This window comes from Rhincodon typus, chromosome 22 (assembly GCF_021869965.1).
Source record: "Rhincodon typus isolate 14 chromosome 22, sRhiTyp1.1, whole genome shotgun sequence".
NCBI classification, from domain to species: Eukaryota; Metazoa; Chordata; class Chondrichthyes; order Orectolobiformes; family Rhincodontidae; genus Rhincodon; species Rhincodon typus.
Window position 1 is genome coordinate 13,756,973 of NC_063353.1, and position 22,553 is coordinate 13,779,525.

Sequence of the window (22,553 nt, forward strand, 5' to 3'; positions counted from 1 at the left end):
CATCAGTTAAATAGTTACTTGCCAGAATGAGCCTGTGGCTAGTAGCATAACATTTTAAATAACTGGCACTGTGAAAGACATATGCCCTGGATTAGTTAAGGAAGGTTTGCAGCATGAATTGAGAAAAAAAGAAAACAGCTGAAGACAGTAAACTGGCTAGGCATGGATGAGCATGGCTGCAGTTTTGGATAACAGGCCGGAGGAAGTCAAGTTAGTGCTAGTATTAGTTGCTGAATAGACTGGAGATGATGATGAGTAACAATGTTAACTCTGTGGGAGACCAGCAACATAATACAATAAGAAATTTATCTTATTGTAAGTGTACTGGTCAATCATTATTGTCACACAGGAATAACAAAACAGCAAAGGAAGTGTACATCAACAAGAAATGCAGGCATTTCCAGGATCTTTATTCAAGCACAGGCAGTTGTTTACGAAGTCAGCATTTATTATTTAAAAATACAGTTGACCTTGATACAATAACAGTGGGCTTTCTGTATGGGTTGCAGTGGTTAGTGAAGAAGAGGACTTTGACTCCTAGTTCGATTGCATATAAAATTGGAGGCAATGCATCCCAGTTTGTATGCTGCTGCTCTCCGGTTTCACCTTCAGAAAAAAAATAGTTGAAGAGTTCATTTAAAGTAACAGGGTTTCTTCTGTCAAAGAATATCTTTCACTGACATTCGACAAATAATTGCATCCAACAAATTGCCAACTTTTTCCTCAGGGGGAGACACCTTGTAAATCTGTGAAAAGTAAAACATTTTGATTATCCTCCATTTTGAATGACAGGAAGGCTTTTCTTCCTCCCACAATGAAAATGTGTTATCCTGTCAGGGATTACAGGTGTGAAGAGGCATCTGCAATTGACTTAACAAAAGAGATCCTGACGAAGGTGGAGAAAACATTATCCAACTATGCTAGAGCACTTTTTCCATCAATGATTCAGCTGCAAACATTTTTTGTTACCATTACCTCTATATGAACAAGTGTACATGTTAATAGGAACATCAGCGGTTTCAATGTAAATGTTAATCCGAAGAACAGTGCAAGAATAAATAAAATGGATTGAATGGTTCAGCGTGTCAGCCATTTGTTTCTGAGTAAATTTCCTGATACAGAGTTTCATCGACATATAATTGTTACCATACAAAATAGACTTTTGCAGCAAACCGCAATTTATCCCCAATGATAGTGCTATCAAATGACAATTCAAAAGTGCATGAAGTGAAAATCGTGATTTGGATGCAGACTGTTAAAAAAGCCAAGTTAATTTGAAATCCTGTAATGATGATGTACTTTATGCGAGCTGCCAAGTTATTCACAAACCTTTTTAATTTCGGTCACATCCGCTATTGCTGAAAGATCCTGGACATGGATTTGTTGCCCGTCCACTTGCCTTAAAACACCTTCTAAATCAGATTTTTTCTCTCCATCATCCACCAGAACAATGAGAACAGCTGAGTCATTATCTGAAATCCCAAATTTTCTGAACGCATCTGAAATCTTCAGAAAAATAACTAATGAAAGTGTGACTTTTTAAACTTACATCCTTTCTGATGAAGAAATATTCAAGAATCATGTTTTAAAGAATAGCAAAATTTAAAAAAAAAAACCAGCTGCAGGAATGAAAGAAGAGTTGAATAAGCTAAGACCCTCAATGTTGCATAAAAGGAGTGGGGCAGTTAATCATTTCATATTCCTCTTCCAAATGGTGTCTGAAGCAACAACACGTGTGGTAGGAATTATTCGATCATTCTAATTGTGAGAGGCCAGCAAGAGATGTTAGAGAGGGTGTGTTCTTTAAGATACATAAGGATTACAGAATGTTCAGCACCATTTGCAACTCCTCAGATACTGCAGCAGTCCATGTTCATTAACAATATCCAGGCTTGGACTGACAAGTAGCAAGTAACATTCACATCATAGAAACGGCAACAACTGTCTCTTATTGGAGATTATCTAACTACCACCTATTCACATTCAATAGCATTAGTGTCAACAAATCCCCCACTGTCATCATCCTGTGGGTTACCAATGAATAGAAACTGAATTGGACTAGCCAAACAAATAGTGGCTACAACAGCATGTCAGAGGCTAGGAATATTGCAGTGAATAACTCAGCTCCTGACTTCCCAAAGCCTGTCCATCACCTGTGAGGAACAAGTCAGGTGTGTGATGGAATACTCCCCATTTACCTCAACCACGCTCAAGAAGCATGACACCATCCAGGACAAATGTAGCTTCCTTCATTGCTTGTGGATGTGGTGCTATTCACTCTTACCGATGCTCTGTACACACTGCTGTTACTATCTAAAAAAATGCACTGCAGAAATTCACCAAAATTCTACAGACAGCACTTTCCAAACCCACACACACTTCCATCAAAAAAAGGACAAAAGGCAGAAGGTACATCGGGACACCACCACCTGCAAGTTTCTCTCCAGGCTATTCACCATCTGAACTTGGAAATATATCATGTTTCCTCACTACTGTTGGGACAAATTCCTGGAACTCTCTCCCTAATAGCATGCTGGATCTATCTATTGCAGTTCAAGAAGGAAGCTCACCACCACCACCTCTTTAAGGGCAACTAGGGATGGACAATAAATGCTAGACCAGTCAGCAAGACCCATGTCCCATGAGTGAATAAAAAACAAAATTACAAGTCAAATCTTGAATAGAAGAGGCAGGTTTCATAGTTCTTTTTTCTATTCTCGATGCCATCTTTAGAATTGAGAAAATTATTCATTTTTAACTGAAAAAACATCTATATTAGTGAGTGACACTAATGGCTGGTTCCTGCATGGCCACTGTACCTTCCACTTAGAGATACCAGTTTACAACTATGAGGTTCAACTCTATATTGTTACACAATTGTAGTATGCAGGATGCGTGAAGATAAATGTAAAGCAGCACAAATACATCTGATAATGTGTACAAGTTATTACAATACACCAAAATCAATTTGATGCTCAGAAAATCAAGCCTTACGTTATTAGTTGGAGAGAGATTAAATATGATTTCAGAATAAAGGCCTCTTGTCTTCATTTTGGCCAGTTTGTGTAAATGAACAGCTTTGTTGACTGCCACAAGTATCTGAAATGGATCAACTATCTGAAAGACAGCGATAAAGACAGTGTGTGCAATTTATACAAAAGCATGTATTGCATTGCAGCTCCATGTTAATTGACAGTTTTATATAGCTTTCTCAATGATAACATAGTAGGTCAGGTGCATTTTACGTACAAGTTCCTGCAAATGAAAATCACAATTTACAATATTGGAGAATAGTGTCTTCTGAAATCAACTTAACAATTAATATTTTCACATTCTATTTTATATCTGACACCGATAATGTAGTGATTTTATGACAGGAACTTAATTCTTGCAATTGTACATACAGTTGATTAGAAACTGCTACATTGCAGTATTTCTGTTTTGAGTTCTCTGCGCAATAGCAGGTCCTACCCACATCACTATGACTTTTTCCACACATACGTGCAAGGAGGCAGGCCCAGAATCTACTCCAGCCTGAACAGAGATCAAACAGGTATTGGTCCCGATCTGATCCCAATGAACTGTCCAGCAACTGAGCTAACCGCCCCAGAGTTAGTTTGTTCAACTATTCAGAGGTGCAGTGGAATGCACACTTTGACATGCATGCTGCATTCTGAAGCTATGGCAATGATGGGACAGGCTGCAATTTCTTTTCATCAGATAGCAGACCATGAGTCTCACCTTCTTGACACCTGTCATTGGCGTATGGCAGAAGGATTTACAAGCTGATTTTTAACCAGTACACTTATATTATGTATCTTCCTTATCTATCAAATTCTGAAGTAGAATTGGTATCTGGGGCTTTTGGTTTAGAAGCAGGGCTGCTACCCAGTACACCGAAAGTTGTCCAATTGCTCTATTTAACAGCCGAGAAATAACTTGAAGGGTGCCGCCAATCTAGTTCAAACTTGACCAGTTTATCTTATACAATATCCAATGCTCCTGAAGCTAGATTGGGCAAGACTTGGAGAGAAGTGACCAAAACTAAAACAGCCAAAAATTAATCCATGTCAATTTATAAGAGGCCATTGGGGAAAAAGAAAGAGTGAAACTTAGGCTTTGTCTTTTCTATGTTTACCCAATAGTTGCTGAAGGCAGCACGAAGATACCTTCATTACCCGAGCTGAGATCAGCTACTGCGACAGTTGGCCAGTGACTGAAGGTGGAAACTTCCTGGTGTAGAACAGATCAGCAACTTTGCAATGCATTACTTACTAACCCAAAAGGTGGCAGAATAACAAACTTGTTAGAAGATTACATGAAACTAGAAACCACATTTTATTAAACAAAATAACAAGAATCTATCAAATATTTTAGTCACTCTGCTCATCAGCTTCTCTACTGCTCATAGATGCACCACTTCCTTTCCTCAGAAGAAATCTAATCTTTATCACTGCAGTATTCCCTTTCTGTACATTTTAAAAACAAAATCGCAGCAATAATTAGATTATCATTCTCACCATGGATGCATTTATCAAAGCTCCATCTATAGTTCCTTCCACAGCTTTCTTTCGAAGTTCAGCAGCATTTTTAACATCTTTAAACAACAGAAGAGTCACAGTGCATCCTGGAAAGAGTTCTAGTTCATGTGTCAAAATCATCTTGTTCATTGGCTAAAAGCAATTCATGTGATGATTAACATACCTGAAGTGACAAAGGATCATTGCAACTGATTAACAAAACTTTTGCTATGAAAAAACTTGATCTTGCCATTAGGTTCTGTAATTACAAAGTAAAATCCTTCCTTGAAAAATACTGCATGGTTCATGCCATGACTATCACAAAACTAACCAGTAATGGGAAAAAAACAGTTAAAACAGAAATACCAAGAATGCATTCATGTAATGGTTACATATTACTTAAGGAAAATAATTTACTTTTTTTTAATTTTCCAAAAGCAAAATACTGCAGATGCCAGAGATCTGTTTTTACTTTGTGTTTCTCACATCTGTAGTGCTTTGCTTGTATATAAATAGAAAATGTTGAGAAACTTGGTCTGGAAGAACCTCTTCTTCAGAACTGCATGGTTAAGATGAGTCTTATTGGACTTGAAACATTAATTCTGTATCTCTCCCCGTAGATACTGCTGGACGTGCCGAGTTTCACACTTTGCACTAAACAAGTGCAGAAGAACATACGAACAAAGACTTACTATATTAGTGAAATGTATGAGTTAACATTTTGCACATCTATAATATTTCTGAACTACATTCTTCTAGATATTCATCACCAGCAGGAAGGGATAAATGTACAGCACACATTTCCCCTAATGTTCAATAAAGAAAAATACTGTAATTGTCCTTCATTGATTAATCAATAATACCAATTTCAACATTATTTTCCAGGTTACTGAAATGCTATAGATAAACTTGCCCTGAGAACTATTTTTGCAAACACTGTTCTCTACAATCTTTTAATATCTTTATACTTGGGACATTTGAGACCTTATAAATACCGACAATGTCATAATAAATATCCTCCAAGCAAAGCATCTTTGGATTCACAACTTCCATATAGTGCATATATAACTTACGCAGCCCTGCTTGCTTCACATTTACCAGAGCAACTGGCATGACAATCACAATGGCATTTCAGAAATGGAATTCAGCTATATTCTGCATGTCAGACAACAATTCAATGGTGGTCCTGGCTGGGTAGTATCCCAAAATTAAATGATTGAACCACAGCCATTATTGACTACTACACAATCATTCCTTATATCTTACAATCAGCAATATTAGAATTGACTAATACAAATTTTGGGGACAGGCAGAGCGAAATAACCAATTAGGAAGATGACATAACAGTAGATGGGAAATCAACAATCATTTGCAGAGTGGGAGCATAACCTGTCCATGAAGAAGACAGAAATAAGGCACGAAAATAAAAGCAAAATATTGCGGACGCTGGAAATCTGAAATTTAAAAAAATGCTGAAAAACATAGCAGTGGGCAGCATCTGTGGGGAGAAAACAGAGTTAATGTTTCCAGTCCACAGAGATTCATTTCTGGAATATGTTTATCTCTGTTTGTCTTTCCACAGACGCTGCCAGAGTTTCTCCAGCAACTTATGTTTTTTGTCTAAAAGTTCCGTCGTCTACATTGTTTTTATTACTGTAACTACTCAGAGTAAAGAATTAAACTAAGAATCCATTACTGGGTTAAACACAGCCCACCATTCACACAGCTCCACCAGGAACATCCCGCCCCCGACAGCCGAGAACCTGAATAAACGTTCCGCCTAAGACAAAAACAACGACCCGGCTCCTATTCCTAAACTAGTTCCGACTACGACTCCCGCCCCGCCCCTTACGAAGCCGCTAGTCCCGCCCACCAATGGCGCAATTGGTCCCGCCCAAAACGGTGCCAACTTGCCCCGCCCACCATTGACGACACGGCCCCCACCCCATCACGTGCCGTGAGCCGCCCACTGACGCCACGCCCCCGTGCCCGGTCGGCATGGAGCGCCTTGAGCCGCTTCTCTTCTCCGCTGTCCTCAGCAGCAACTTCCTCATCTCCTCCGTGGTTTTCTCGGCCATCAGCCGGGTGCAGAGGGCTCCTTACATGGACGAGATTTTCCACGTCCCGCAGGCGCAGCGATATTGCAATGGGAGATTTTCCGAGGTATGCGGCTGAATGGCGGGCCCCGGCTGTGGGGCGGGTCTTGGCTTCCCTCCCTCTAGTGGTCCGATCCCGGAATTGCAAGCTGATGTACTTTACAACATTCAGTTCAGAGGAGGCCATTCAACCCATTAGTACTGTGCTAAGCCCTCTCCCCATAACCATCTGCGTTCTCCTATACAATATTGAATCTGTTTCTGCCACACTTTTTTATTGGCAGGGCTTACATCACAGAGCCCTGTGCAAAAAAGTAGGTGTCCTCAGCCCCCATCCCCTTAGATCTTTTTCTTTCACTGGCCTTGTGGAAATCTGATGCACATGAACCTTCTCCGAGATTTAATCATTGAGCTACATCAAACTAATCACAATTCATTTGCAACGGATCTGCATTGATTTTAAATTACCAGCTCATAATTTGCAAATGCCATTCAATTTTGTCCCAGATTCCTATAAATATTGGGCTAACTGGTTTGTACCCGAGATGTTTAACCCTCCCACCTTTTAAAAGGGATGTTATATTTGCAATCCTGAAGTTAAATAGCATTGCCCCGTATTGAAAAATTATCAGCTTTGCAAACTAGGCTATGCTCAGTTTTGGAGGGGATTTGATCCAGCTGTGCCATTCAAGAATAATACTTCATTTAAAAAATCATGGGCTGAATTTTCCCAGCAGTATGGTGATGGGCTGGAAGGCAGGAATTCTGGTTGTATGGAGAATTGAGGAAGGCATTGAGAGGGGTGCCTGATTGGTGTAGCATATTGCCAGCAATGGTAACCTCCATGGCACACAGGCAGACAATTTATCACTCAAACACTTCCAGTTCCTGATTTAATTTTATGTGTGTCTAGAGGCCCTACTATTGTAAGGAGTAAGTGCCAAGTAAAGCTTCATAGTCTCCCTTTCTTCCTGACTATTACACAGCGACCTCTCAGCTGCACAACACAGGTAGAACATCCTTGTGGTCTCAAATCTCGTGGCCTCCCAGTGTTGACCCAGCTCGGTAAGAAAGAAAAACTTTGCATTTTTTCCAATTGGAATGGCAGCTTTGTGTGGCTAGGCTGGTGTCCTCAATTGGATGCCAATCCAAGCATTGGTCTATTAATTAGCTGCTACCCTGAGGTATTAGCTTGCCAGAGTGAGGTCAGCTCCCACATTTGGTTCAGCCAGGTGTACTTCTCACCTTTTGAGAAAATAGAACCCCTGCTGTCACTCAATCGTATTAACATAAATTTGTCAATTCAATATGATTGTCCTAAGGTCATCAGAAATTTAAAAAAAAAACACTTAGGTTTATAGTCATTCAGCATGGAAACAGACCCTTTGGTCCAACCAGTCCATGCTGAACATAATCCCAAACTAAACTAGTCCCACCTGCCTGCTCCTGGCCCATATCCCTCCATATCTTTCCTATTCTTGTACATATCTAAGTCTCTTATTAAAAATTGTAACTGTACCCACATCCACCACTCCCTCAGGAAGTTCATTCCACACACAAATCACCTTCTGTGTAAAAAAATATTTGCCCCTTTTTTTTAAATCTCTCTCTCATTTTAAAAATGTGCCTCCCACTCTTGAAATCCCGCATCCTAGGGAATAAACGTCTACCATTATATCTATCCATACGTCTTATTATTTTATAAACTTCTATCAGGTTGCCCGTCAATCTCCTATGCTCCAGTGGAAAAACTCCTGGCCTATCCAGCCTTTCTTTATAACTCAAACCTTTCATACCTGGCAACATCCTAGTAAATCTCTTCTGAACCATCTCCAGCTTGATAATATCCTTTCTATAATTGAGTGACCAGAACTAGACACTGTATTCTAAAAGAGGCCTCACCAATATCCTGTACAACCTCAACATGACTTTCCAACTCCTATACTCAAAGGACTGAGTAATGAAGGCAAACGTGCCAAATGCCTTTTTAACCACCCTGTCTATATGTGACGTTAACTTCAAAGAATTATGTATCTGACCCCCTAGGTCCTTCTGTTCTACATTACTACCCAAGGCCCTGCCATTAATTGTATAAGCTCTACCCTTGTTTGTTGTACCAAAATGCAATACCTCATATTTATCCAAACTGAAGTCTATCTGCCATTTTTTATCCCATTGACCCAGTTAATCAAGATCTCTTTATAATCTTAGAAATCCTTGTTTACTGTCTATTATGTCACCAATTTTGGTATCATCTGCAAACTTACTAATCGTCTTCTGTATTCTCATCCAAATGATTTATATAAATGACATACAAAAGAAGACTCAGAACCTACTGCCGTGGGACACCACAGGTGATAGGTCTCCAGTCTGAAGCTGCTCCTGCCTATAAACTGAGAAGAAAAAAAAAATCTATTGATTTTGAGGCAATTATTTTCTTGTCTCTTCAAATAATTTAATTCTTCCCCCTCTCCTTAATTTGACTGGTCCGCCTATTATTTTCTGGAAATTAATGGGACTTGTTCCATACTCCAGTTTTGTGGTCATAAGTGACAGTTTAATTAATTTTTGTTTCTTGTAACGTTTGAAAGAAATTGACCTCATTTGACCTTTCTGTCTACAGGAGTTGCTGAGGATCTGAAAGCATTCGTACAAACCTTTAATTCCATACATTCGTTGACATGTTTGGATAATGTGGAATAGTTTTCACAGGGACTTAGATACTTTCTGTACCTCCATCAGTACCGTCATAGAGTCATACAGCATGGAAACAGACCCTTCTTTATTTTTTTCTTTATTCATTCATGGGATAAGGGCGTCGCTGGTTAGGCAGCATTTATTGCCCATCCCTTATTGCCCAGAGGGCAGTTCAGAATCAGCTACATTGCTGTGGGTCTGGAGTCACATGTAGGCCAGACCAGATAAGGATGGTAGTTTCCTTCCCTAAAGGGCATTAGTGAACCAGATGGGTTTTTCCGACAATCGACAATGGATTCACAGTCATCATTAGATTCTTAATTCCAGATATTTTATTGAATTCAAATTCCACCATCTGCCATGGCAAGATTTGAACCCGGGTCCCCAAAGCATTTTCTGGTTCTCTGGATTAACAGTCCAGCGATAATACCACGAGGCCATCGCCTCCCCACTAAATTCAGATGCAACCAGTCCATGCTGACCATAATCCCAAACTAAAGTAGTCCCACCTACCTGCACTTGGCCCTTATCCCTCCAAACATTTCTTATTCATGTACTTATCTAAATGTCTTTTTAACGGTGTAACTATATTTGCATCCACCACTTTTTCTGGAAGTTCATTCCACATATAAACCACTCTCTGTTTTAAAAAAAAGTCCCTCCTTGTCTTTTAAATCTTACACCTCTCACCTTAAAAATATGTCCTCAGTCTTGAAGTCCCCCACCCTAGGGAACAGATACCTACCATTCACCTTCTCTATACCTCTCATGATTTTATAAATTTCTATAAGGTCGCCCCTCAACCACCTACATTCCAGTGGAAAAAGTCCCAGCCCATCCTGCCTCGTCCCCATAACTCAAACCCTTCACTCCCTGTAATAACCTGGTAAATCTCTTCTGAACCCTCTCCAACTTAATACTATCCTTCCTATAGGGGAATAACAATATAATATTAATAATATCCTTCCTATAAATTCCAAATTTCTACAAACTGCTCTTTCCTAAGTTGTTTTTTATCATATGGTATAGACCATAATGTATAGGAACAGAATTAAGCTATTCAACACATCAAGTCTGCTCCTTCATTCAATCTTAGCTGATATGTTTTTGAACCCCATTCTCCTGCCTTCTTTTGATCCCCTTACCAATCAAGAACATATCTATCTCTGTCATAGAGTCACAGAGTTAAACAGCATGGAAACAGGCCCTTCAGTCCAATTTGTCTGCGCCAATCAGCTATCGTAAACTGATCTAGTCCCATTTGCCAGCATTTGGCCCATATCCCTCTAAACCCTTCCTATTCATATACCCATCCAGATGCCTTTTAAATGTTGTAATTGTACCAGCCTCCACCACTTCTTTTAGCAGCTCCTTCCTTACATTCACCGCCCAATGCGTGAAAAAGTTGCCCCTCAGATCCTTTTAAAATTTTTCTCCTCTCACCTTAAACCTATGCCTTCTAGTTTTGGACTCTCCTACCCTGGTGGAAATAAAAAGGCCTGGGAAGAAGTTTTCTTAAACATACTCAATGACTTGGCCCCCCCCACAGCCCATGCAATGAATTCCACGGGTTAACCATCCTCTGACTGAAGAAATTCCTCCTCATTTCAGTTCTAAAGGGTCATCGCTTCACTCTGAGGCTGTGGCCTCAGGTTCTAGTCTCTCCTAGTGGAAACATTTTCTCCATTTCTACTCTATCCAAGCCTCTCAATATTCACTAAGTTTCATTCAGAGCCCCACAATCCTTCTAAACTCTAAGTACAGACCCAGAATCCTCAACTGCTCCCCCTTCATCCCCAGGATCATTCTTGTAAACCTCGGACGACTGTCTGTGTGGAGTTTGCAGATTCTCCCGGTGTCTGCGCGGGTTTCCTCCAGGTGCTCTAGTTTACTCCCACAGTCTAAAGATCTACAGGTTAGGTGGATTACACATGCTAAATTGCCCGTAGTGTCTGGGGATGTGTAGATTAAGTGGATTAGCCTTGGAAATGCTGGATTATAGGAATAGGGTAAGGGGTAGATATAGGTGGGATGCTCTTTGCAGAGTCAATGTGGATTCAATGGGCCAAATGGCCTGCTTCCAAACTGCAGGGATTCTGTGACTAGCCCATCTGGTCTGGGTGACTCATCCACCTTCAGACCTTTCAGCTTCCCAGCACCTTCTCCTTAGTGATGGCCACTGCACTCCCCTCTGCTCCCTGACTCTGTTGAAGTTCTGGTATGCTGCTGGTGTCTTTCACTGTGAAAACTGATGCAGAGTACCTATTCCATTCCTTTGCCATTTCTTTGTACCCCATTATTACTTCTCCAGTGGTCCAAAGTCCACTCTCTTACCTTTTACATAACTTAAAAAAAAACTCTTGCAATCTTCTTTTATATTACTTGCTAGTTTACTCTCATCTTTCATCACCCCCCAACCTATTTTCTTTGCTTCTATGCTGACCCTGACTTTTCAGCCGTGTTTGCCTCATCCTCCCCTTAGTGTTTCCTTCTTTTGGAATTTCTGCTGTGCTCCAGAATTACGTCCAGGAACTCCTGCCATGCTGCTCCAACATCTTCCGGCTGGGCTCCCCTTCCAATCAACTCTGGCCAGCTCCTCCCTCATGTCCTTGTAGCTATCTTTACTCAATGTAATAGTGTTACATCTGATTCCAGTTTCTCCCTCTCAAAACCGCAAGGTGTGTTATATTATGGTCACTGCCCCCTAGGGTTCCTTCACCTTAAGCTCCCTAATCAAGTCTGCCTCATTATACATCATCAATCCAGAATTGCCTGTTCCCTAGTGGGCTGTACCACAAACTGCTCCAAAAAAAAGCATTTCATAGACATTCCACAAAATCCTTTTCTTGAGATCCACTATTACCTGATTTTCCCAGTCCGTCTGCATATTGAAGTCCCCCCATGACTATTGTCATGGTGCCTTTCTTACATGCCTTTATATCCCCTGATGTATTTTCTACGTCACATCCTGGTCTGTTCGGAGGCCTGTACACAACTCCTATCAGGGTCTTTTTTTCACCTTTGCAGTTCCTCAACTCTACCCACACAGATTCTACACCTTTTGACTTGATATCACCTTTTGCTATCAATATAATTTAGTTTCTTACTAACTAGGCAATCCTGCACCCTCTGCCCATCTGACTGTTCTTTTCATGGGATCCTTGGATATTTAGTTCCCAGCCTTGAACTCCGTGCAGCCACATCAGTGATAACCACAACATCATCCCCGCCAATTTCAACCTGCACTACAAGTTAATTTATGTTGTTTAATGTATTACATGCACTTAAGTTCAACAACGTCAGTCTTGTGTTGAATGCCCCCCTTCTCATAATTGTCCCCTTAACTACTGTGCCTGAAGTTAGATTCCTGCGCTTTTTTATACTGTCTGTCCTATTAATTATTCTGGAAACTAGTAACCTCTGCTGGCCTCCCCATTTTTAACTTTTTCCATAATTTTCCATGCACTGAACTCGGCTCTCCCACTGTTTGGTTTAAGACCTTATCGACAGCTCCTGTTATGTAATTCAACAGCACTCTGGTCCCAGCAGAACAGCTCCCATTTCCCTCAGAACTGGTGTCAATGTCCCATGAATTCAAAACTGTTTCTCTCACACCAATCTTTGAGCCATGTGTTTTCCTCTTTAATATTATCGATCATATGCCAATTTGTTCATGGCTTGGGTAGTAATCCAGAGATTATTACTGTTTTGGTTCTGGTTTTTAATTTAGCCTCTACCTGCTCATTTTCCCTCAGCAGAGCCTCTTCCCTCTTTCTGCCTGTATCGTTGGTACCTATGTGGACCACAACAACTGGATCTTCCCCTCCCACTCCAAGTTTCTCTGCAGCCCAGATGAGATACCCTGAACCTGGGCACCAGGCAGGCTACGCAGCCTTCGGGACTGTCAATCCTGGCCACAGAAAACCGTGTCTATTTTCCTGACTATACTATCACTGATTACAACTGCATTACTATATTATAACTGTACTGTGAGTACGCACTTATTCGCAATTTACGTATATTTAAATTATGAATTGCTTAATTCTCTCATAATATGCAGTGGGATCCAATGATCACAACTCTACCTGGCCTCTATCTGGTGTCTACTGGGATAATCAAGCCAGTATCTTGGCTGATGGGCTGGACAGGGAGTGTGGTGTGTTCTACAGGAATGCTACGATTCATTAATCTTCTGTTCAATACTGGGAACCTCTACTTGCTTTATCTGCTGTTGTGCAAAATACATCAGAAGGACAAGGTACACAAGTTTCTAATTTCTTTTCAATGCGTGAAAATAATAAAGCATGCCTGATACGCTGGAAGTAGAGAAAACCTGTACTTAAAACTGTATGGCTCTGGTTGTAAGTGTTATGTTCCAGAAAGCCAATTGAAGATGAGTACTGGAGTCAATCTTTCCTTAATCTTCCATTAATTTGCAAAGTTAAATATTGCAAGAATACCATTAGCTCAATTGCACCAGAGTTTCAGAAAATGTGTCTTTGCGTGTGGTTATCAACCAGACCAAATCCCATTAAAACATGTCAGGGAGATAACCTAGGCCCTAACGTTTCCTTATTTGAAAAGCAAGTGCCAAGTGTTGTGATCCAGATGCAACCCAATTGGTGAAACTACCAGGCTTGAAGCAAAACACAGTTCATTCATCCACTATTGTTAAAAAACAGGCAAAATAAAAGGGAAGAATTGGCTTAACTGTAACTCTTTCGAAATGCTTAACAAAATAATATACATTAACTATTACTAATTAACAGTTCCAGTATAACATCCCATAAACACACCCCTGGCAAAGGCAAATTCAGTAAAATAGATGGTCTCACATGCAATTCTAGCAGCAGGAAGAGAACCCCAGCTTTTAGCTGTAACAGAGAGAGGAATAAGCTTCCACATCCAGCTTCAAGACCTCAGCATCTGCAGAAAGCTAAAACTAAAAATCTTGGTTCTGTGGGAGCCTGACTCCACCCATTCAACCCCAAGGCCTCACAAGCAGTTTATTGTCTTTGCGCTGACCACTCTGAACCTCTGTCTCGATCTTCATTAAAAAAAAGTACAAAATATGCCTCTTAAAGCCATAGTATCATCATAGTTTTCTCAAGTAAAACCTCAGCTAATGCCTACCATCTGCATGAATAAACCCAATAATGTACTATTAACATAAAGCAATGTTTTAAGATTAAAATTCTAAATAGGATTTATAAAATACTATGTATTTATGCAGAGAGGAATTATTTTATATTGTAGTGCATCTCCTTCACTGCTCCGCCTTCTTAATCAGTCATGTTTAGAGATATGAAGGTAGACCTCCAATGCTTGACTCATGGTTTCAAGCCACAGTACATTGGATAAGGACAGAGGTGACGGAAGACCATTTCTATACGTGTTGTCTAACCATCAGGATGTGAAACTCTCGCTTAATTTCCTTGCTCGTAGCCCTTGGACAGTGAGAAATAGTTCATGTCTCAGCTAATGCAGTGCTGAGTGGAAGGTGAACATAGGACATCTGGTCTGTATCATATCAAACGGTGACTTCCACAAATAAGCATGTGAGGAGCTTTGTTCTGGAATATTTTCAGATTTCCATCTGACACATTTGTGTACTTATGAATTTTTTTTTGGAACTGATGTAATTGACATTGTTTTCTAATGCCTTTTGTTAGTCTCCATCCTAGTCATCAAACACTGAGCTTTGATTGTTTATGAGAATAGCAGTAGAATATTTCTACATTCATCTTATGACTATTTGGACCATTCTGTAATCCAGGGAAGTAAAGAAGACGTATGGTATGTTGGCTTTCATTGGCAGGGGAATTGAGTTTAAGAGCCATGAGGTTATGCTGCAACTCTATAAAACTCTGGTTAGACCACACTTGGACTATTGTGTTCAGTTGTGATCACCTCATTATGGGAAAGATGTGGAAGCTTTAGAGAGGGTGCAGAGGAGATTTACCAGGATGCTGCCTGGACTGGAGGGCAGGTCTTATGAGGTAAGGTTGAGGGAGTTAGGGCTTTTTTCATTGGAGCGAAGAAGAATGAAAGGTGACTTGATAGAGGTGTACAAGATGATAAGAGGCATAGATAGAGTGGATAGTCAGAGACTTTTTCCCAGGGCGGAACTGATTATTATGAGGGGGGCATAATTTTGAGGTGATTGGAGGAAGGTATAGGGGAGATGTCAGAGGTAGGTTCTTCACAGAGTGGTGGGTGTGTGGAATGCGCTGCCAGCAGTGGTAGTGGAGTCAGATACTTTAGAGACTTTTAAGCGACTCTTGGATAGGCACATGGAGGATAGTAAAATGTAGGGTATGCAGGGTAGTTTGATCTTAGTAGGATAATAGGTCGGCGCAACATCATGGGCCAAAGTGCTGTACTGTTCTATGTTCTATTTATGTTCTAAATCTGCACAAATGAGTTAATGGTGATGGCTCAAGGGTTTACCTGTATCTTCAGGTCTGCTGAACTGAAGTAACTCTTGCTGATACAATATGTTATTTGCTCTGGTCCCCATTACTGTTACCCCTTCACATAAAAGAGCAGCCCTGTGATCATTTTATGTAAAACATGCTTATTTTCCCCGATACTGTTCTAAGAAATAATGGCTTGGAAATAATTCACATCAGAGTGAATTAACTGGACTTGTAAAAGTAGAACCTGTCACTAGCAATGAATGATGATCACCTGATGTTGTGTTCAAAAAATAATAGAAATTGGAAATAAAGAATATGAATGATAGAGTATTTGCTTGGTTATATTAGTCCCATCAAAATTGGAGTTACTTTTTTATTAATTTAATGCAGACATCTTGTCAATGAATAATGTTGTAATTGTTTCTTTTTTTCCCCTTCACAGGCCACCTCAGCATTCCAGAGAATTATGTCTGCATTAACACTTGCCTCATTTCCCCTGCTTTACTTTTTCTCATTCCTCTATTACACAGATGCAGGCTCAACATTCTTTATTTTATTTACTTATCTGATGTGCCTGTATGGGAGTCATTGTATTGCTGCCTGCCTTGGATTCTGTGCTTTTATGTTCCGTCAGACTAACATCGTCTGGATAGTATTCTGTGCAGGAACTGTTGTGGCACAGAAATTGGCTGAAGCATGGAAAATCGATTCTGTCAAGAAAAGGGATGAAAAGACAGCTGTTCTAAATTCCACCGTGGAAATCAAGAAGTTTGTGCGCTTCCTCTTAGAGTATGTCTTGTCGCTGAACAATCTGAAAGCACTGATGCTTCTGACCTGGCCATACATCATCTTAGTTGTGGGATTTCTGCTATTTGTCTCCCTGAATGGAGGAATAGTTGTTGGCGACAGGACCAACCATGAGATCTCGCTCAATTTTCCTCAGTTATTCTACTTCCTCTCCTTCACCCTAGTATTCTCAGTTTCACATTTGCTTTCTCCTCATAAGGTATTTTCCTTCGTAAGTTCAGTACAAAAGCAACCATTATTTTATGTTGTTCTTGTTTTTGTCTCCTTGTTGTTGGTTTGGAAGTTCACTTATGTCCATAATTTCTTGCTGGCTGATAACAGACATTACACATTTTATATTTGGAAAAATATCTTTCAGAGGCACGAACTAATCAAGTATATGTTGGTCCCAGGGTATATCTTTGCTCTTTGGACATTCATTGAAACATTGAAGTCCAAATCAGTTTTCTGGAACTTAGTATTTTTTATCTGTTTGGCTGCTGCCACTGTTCCACAAAAATTATTAGAATTTCGTTATTTCATTATGCCATATCTTATCTACAGACTGAACATCCCAATGCCTTTGGGCTTTAAGATTCTTGCAGAGCTGGCTATCTATTTCGCAGTGAATGTGCTAACTGTTTATTTGTTTCTCTACAAAACCTTTCAGTGGCAAGATAGCACAGAAGTTCAGAGATTTATGTGGTGACCTTTGGGCACACGTTTATTTGGAGTCAAAAAATCATGTACATGAATGGTTAACATGCTTCAGAAATAGTTAACATGCATCAAAATGTTTGTAATGTTCTTAACATTTGGAAGAAGGGCTTTTTTTTATTTCCTTCCTCTGTATTTGGGATAGTTGTTCATGTTTTTTTTTGCCAAACTCTCTAATCACCATGATAACATCATTTATTGAAATCTTTTTATGTGAAGTATTTGTTTTAGTCACATGGACTGTATTAGTCTTGATTGTGCTATTTCAAAAGTAAGTTGTTTACCTAACTGAAATACATACACCTTTAATGTTGTTATATCTTGATTACACAACAATAGTACTTCCAGCCCTTGTAGTTGAAATTGCTTTATCCATTTGAAACTGTGACCCTGCTTATTGTCAAACAGTTTTATCTCATTTTTGGCAATGCAACCCATTGAGTTCTGCATGTTATCACTTTTATTATGTGTGTATTGAACTGAGGGATTGAGGGCTGGTATAAATATTAGATATTTATATTCTGATATGCTGATCTTCTAATGTTTTCCATAGTTAGATCTGTGTTAGAGACATTATTGTTCTTGTTTTCACATGGTGTATTCTTGTCATGTTTTCTGTATGAATTTTTTTTGACATTGAACTAGAAAGTTAGTTATGTTATCCCATAGCTTTTATCTGAAGCTTTTGTTTCAGTTGGTACAATATATCTAATTTAATGATATTTTTTAATAGTTAATTTTTCTTGCAGATCCTCTGTGGTATTTGTCACTGAGTTAGACACCATTGTGAGATGTAAATGTTAGTCATTTCCACAGAGAAGACTTAGAAAGTCTTTTGAGATGTATGGGTAACAGTGAATGTTTTTTTTGGTTCCCATAAGAAAAAGTGTTTAATCTACCACTGGAAGGAAATTGATAAGGTACATTTTAACTTGTGAAAAAAGGACATGTATTTAAATAGCAACTGTCGTATCATCAGAATATCCCAAAGTGTTCTGTAGCCGATGAATGGCTTTTGAACTTCAGTCACTGTTGCTTTGTCAGCACATGCAGCAGGCAACGTGCATACAATATGGTCCCAGAAATAACAGTAAAGTGAGTAACTGGTCAGCTTGTTTAGTGTTGGTTAAGAATTGACCAGGACAAAAAGGCTCTCCTGCTCATCAAGTATTTTGTGGTATGTTTTATAAAAGTTGAGACAGGGCCTCAATCCAAAATTTCATCTGAAAGTGAGCTGCCTACATCAATGTAATGAGGTTTAGCGACTATACGGTAAAGGATCCATTAGATAATAATTGTAACATGATATAATGTCACATTCAGTTTGAGGATGAGAAATTTGGGTTGAAAATAGTGCCTAAAATGTAAAGGAGTACAAAAGGAAGTTAAGGATGGTGTCAAATTGAAAGTTAAAACTTACAAAGATGCAAAGATTAGTAACCTTGCAAATTGAGGAGCCAAAACTTAGAATTGTGCAAATGATAACTAAAAAGAGAATTAGAGCATGAGAGCAAACTGTCAAGGAACATAAGAGGACAGTAGGAACTACCTAAAGTATTATAAATGAAAAGAGTACCTGAAGTAAACATTGACTCCCTTTGGGAATAAGAGTGTGGAATTCATAATGGGAAGAAAGAAATGGTAGACCTTTTAAACAAGTATTTTGTGTCTGTTTTCACAGTAGAAGACACAGAACATCCCAAGGATAGTAGAAAATCAAGAGGCAAAATGTAGATAAGAGTTTAAGCAATCAAAATCATTTGAGAAAAAAGTACCAGGAAAGTTGATGAGTCTAACGACTGATAAGTCCCCGGGACCTGGTGGCCTGCACCTTGACTGCTAAAGGAAGTGGCTGCACAAATGGTGGATGCATTAGATACAATCTTCTGAAATTCCCTAAATTTTGGTACAGTTCCTGCAGAATGGCAAACTGTACTTCTGTTCAAGAAAAAAGGGAGACAGAAATCGGAAAGTTATACACCAGTTCGTCATAACATCTGCCATTGGGTAAATGATGGAATCTATTGTGAAGGAAGTAGTAGTAGGACATCTAGAAAATATTGTTAGAGTCAGTGACAATCAGCATTACTTGAATTGAGAGAGGCGGAGAAAATGTACGTCCTAACATGCCATCACATTGGTTTTTTGCCTTTATCACTGAACAGAGCAGTTGTCGAAATAGCTGTACCATTTCTGCTCTTTGGAGGGAAACCTTTCACAAATCCAAACGATGTAGTAAGCTACAAGCAGAGAAACCCATTTGCAATATCTGCTGTTTACAGTAATAGCAATAACTTAGTGTCAAGATTAAGTCAAATACTAGGCTTCCCAGGTACAAGACTCCAGTGGAATATTCTGTATGCATTCTAAGTTAGCAAAAATACTGCCTTACTTACAAACTAAATCAATTACTCATGCAATTTTTAAAAAATTAGAAACCTCATTTTGGTACTGTCTGTGCTAGTAGATGTTCAAGATGCTCAGCCAACAGATTTTCAAAATAAACTTGGACCATGCTAATTGGCATCCTTTTCCCATTGGTGGCTGTAGTTAGTTTTAATTGGTTATTTTTTGAGCCCATCATAGTTTTCTTTCTTGCATTACTTTTGTCCATTCCCAGTTGGTATGTGCCTTATGATTTGAAATTGTCACTATTTTTAAATATTAACCAGTTGTGTACAAACATGACGCAAAATTTTCATGAAATACAATCACCAAAGTAAGATTAATAAAGTTGAGATTTTTATAATGATTAATATTTATATTGGACTGTGGTCATTCACAATCATGGGGATGCTTCCACAAAACTAATACTCTTAGTTTGTAGAAGGCACCAGTCTCTTTAAAGTGACCCTTTTTCAGGCAGAGAAATTTTAATTATTGGCCCAGATTGTGTAGTTAGCAGTGCAGTGATCGCACTCATCACTGAGCTTGAGAAAAGCTGGCTCCAAAGATTTAAGGAAACCCGTGATTTCATCTTTTTCTGAAATTAATTTGTATCTGGCATCAGTGGAAAGGGATTTCCAAGTATCCAGCAACAGTGATACTGTCATGCGGTGTAAACAGGTAATCATATTGAAGTATCTGTACCAAAAACAAACTAGGAAATAACATGTGACTATTCATTCTTCAATAACTTTTGCACAGCATAACAAAAGTTGAAGTACATGCACAGCTGCTGAAATAATTAGCTTTAAAAAAACTGGAATTTTTTTTAACATAACAGAGAAACGTTGTTTCACATTTATTTAAGGCTTATTTCTGAATGTGGTAAGGTTGAATCTTATCACTGGAAGATGACAAATGGCTCCCAGAAAAAGCAAAATGAATTTCAGACTTGGAGATTTTTTCTTTCCCACTGATAACAGTAACTATTTGGAACAAACAGAAAAATCATTGTATCTCAATTTCACAAAAACAAATTATCAGATCATTATCACATTGCAGTAGGAGTTAAAGACCAAATGAGCTACATTTCAATAATTGCTGTAAATTGTATTGTTATGTCCAGTGGTTGTGAAATACACTACATGTTAAGTCTGTTTAATATTCAAAATGTAAGTATTTCTGTTGTATTTAGGGCAACTGTGCAATGGACTGCTGTACAAAGTTTGCATCATAGAAGTGTTAGAGGCTATTAATCATCGTATTGTGTAAATGCTTCCGTTCTTTTCAATACAAGCAGCTGCCATTTCAAAACAATCCTGAAATCAATTTGTGTCACCATCACTAAACTATTATCAGTTCAATTTCTGCCTTCACCAAAGAATCAGGGAGACTCTGTGATTACTCATTCTGCTTAAAATAGAAAAGAAATGCTAATTATTCTAATCTAATTCATTATACAATTGTTTGTTTTGATTTGATTTACATATTGTCATGTGTATTTATTTACAAAATATAGTGAAAAGTGTTGTATCTCTGGCACTACTTTAAAACACAGAAAAATAAACCAAAACATACAATATAAAGGCCGAAAAAAAGAATAAGTGTTTAACTTTACAATCTTTTTTGTTAAGTGCTCTACCATGGGCCTGGTGGCCAGGCACAAGTCCCCTTTGTTGCACCACCATCTTTGGAATGAAAATTGCCACTCTTCACACCATTTCGCCTCCTTACAAAATTTTTAAATTCTTTTTCCTGTTGTTACCTCTGTCAAAAGCCAGTTTTTTTTTCTCATGAGTCATATCTTGTTCTGAACTAGGTTATTCTTTGAAAACAACACATTGATTGCCATAGCTTAAATGATCAAATTAAGCTAATGTACGTGAATCTGCAACCCATTTATCTACACCAAAGCCCAATTCAGTTCAGTGCAATGATATTTAAAATTCTGATAGATGGAGTGGGCAAGATGTGAAAAGCTGTAACTTCCTTTTTAAATCACATGACTGCATAGATATAGTTTGCTGAGTACTTGATGCCAACTGTGTGTCAGGAACCAGGGCAGGTAAATTATTTGTAACAAATGTATATTCTATCTTGTCTACAATGTGAACAGTTGTGAATATACTATGATGTGCTGTTTTTAAAAATGAGGTTGTACGTTGCCTGCTGGCTTCAGGCAAGCTCTTTAGCCTACAGATTAGCTTGGATGTGCGCCATTTAATTTGAAAGGGATACTTGTATTTGTAGCCTGTTGTTGTACTAGATTATTTTATTTACAAATGTGGATCAGTTTTTCTAGGAGTTCAGGAGTCAAACCCAGGTGGTCAGTAGAATACTGTATATCCTTTATCCGGTTAAGGGCCACGATTGGCTATTTTTTTAATTGGTCATTGAAAGAAAATCTTTGATCATAAATTGGATCTTTGGAATTGTAGAAAAGTGTGTAAAAGATGTAGGCTTTTCCCTCATTTAATTTCCTGCTTCAACCTATTCCACTTGGACAGAGAGCCACCAATGGGCCATCAGCTGTGCAGTATTTCATCAGAGACTTTGTTGGAAGATGTCAAAGAATAGCTTGTGAATTTATGCAGTTTAAGTATCTTGTAACTCAAGAATTTGTATGATAGCCAACTTGCATTTTTTTTGCTTCTTTATAATTATTTTGTCTATTGTAAATAAATAATTGTTATTGATTGATAGCCTGAACTTGATGGTGTGATTCATATCCTGTTTCTCAGTAGGCAGAATTATCATAGAATCCCTACAGTGCGCAAGCAGGCCATTCAGCCCATCAAGTTTGCACCGACCCTCCGAAGAGCATTCCACCCTGCCTCACCCTATCCTTGCAACTCTGCATTTCCCATGACTAATCCACCTAACCCGCACATCTTTGAACTGTGGGAGGAAACCAGAGCACCCAGCAGAACCCC

General features: G+C 38.9%; 2 protein-coding genes across 8 annotated transcripts; one reads left to right on the forward strand and one right to left on the reverse strand.

The window, feature by feature from the left end:
- Window positions 1-368: 368 nt before the first annotated feature.
- Window positions 369-6,347, reverse strand: tprkb (Tp53rk binding protein). Of its 7 annotated transcripts, none has more exons than XM_048610432.1 (5): window positions 6,236-6,347; window positions 4,521-4,704; window positions 2,995-3,117; window positions 1,330-1,506; window positions 369-746 (listed from the first exon to the last, which is right to left on the reverse strand). In XM_048610432.1, the coding sequence occupies exons 2-5, from the start codon at window positions 4,668-4,670 to the stop codon at window positions 660-662; spliced, it is 537 nt and encodes a 178-aa protein (XP_048466389.1). In that variant the 5' UTR covers window positions 4,671-4,704; window positions 6,236-6,347; the 3' UTR covers window positions 369-659. The 7 variants fall into 7 exon arrangements, with proteins under 7 accessions (XP_048466389.1, XP_048466392.1, XP_048466388.1 ...); XM_048610435.1 differs by having other exon boundaries at window positions 369-606; window positions 4,521-4,673; window positions 6,236-6,338; XM_048610431.1 differs by having other exon boundaries at window positions 4,521-4,673; window positions 6,236-6,338.
- A 147-nt stretch (window positions 6,348-6,494) lies between these two features.
- On the forward strand, window positions 6,495-22,249 carry alg10 (ALG10 alpha-1,2-mannosyltransferase). Its single transcript, XM_020516986.2, has 3 exons — window positions 6,495-6,683; window positions 13,374-13,571; window positions 16,175-22,249. Exons 1-3 carry the CDS (start codon window positions 6,519-6,521, stop codon window positions 17,225-17,227), a joined length of 1,416 nt encoding a protein of 471 aa, XP_020372575.1. The 5' UTR covers window positions 6,495-6,518; the 3' UTR covers window positions 17,228-22,249.
- Window positions 22,250-22,553: the final 304 nt, after the last annotated feature.

Bases quoted from the DNA above. Each gene is read 5' to 3' on its own strand.
- tprkb (XM_048610431.1), bottom strand. The intron at 1,507-2,994 runs GTAAGGCTTGAT...ATTTTTCTGAAG, and splicing joins ATCTCTCTCCAACTAATAAC to ATTTCAGATGCGTTCAGAAA. The intron at 747-1,329 runs GTTTGTGAATAA...TACTTTTCACAG, and splicing joins ATGTGACCGAAATTAAAAAG to ATTTACAAGGTGTCTCCCCC.
- alg10 (XM_020516986.2), top strand. From the start codon at position 6,519: ATGGAGCGCCTTGAGCCGCTTCTCTTCTCCGCTGTCCTCAGCAGCAAC. The intron at 6,684-13,373 runs GTATGCGGCTGA...CATAATATGCAG, and splicing joins GCAATGGGAGATTTTCCGAG to TGGGATCCAATGATCACAAC. The intron at 13,572-16,174 runs GTACACAAGTTT...TCCCCTTCACAG, and splicing joins AAATACATCAGAAGGACAAG to GCCACCTCAGCATTCCAGAG.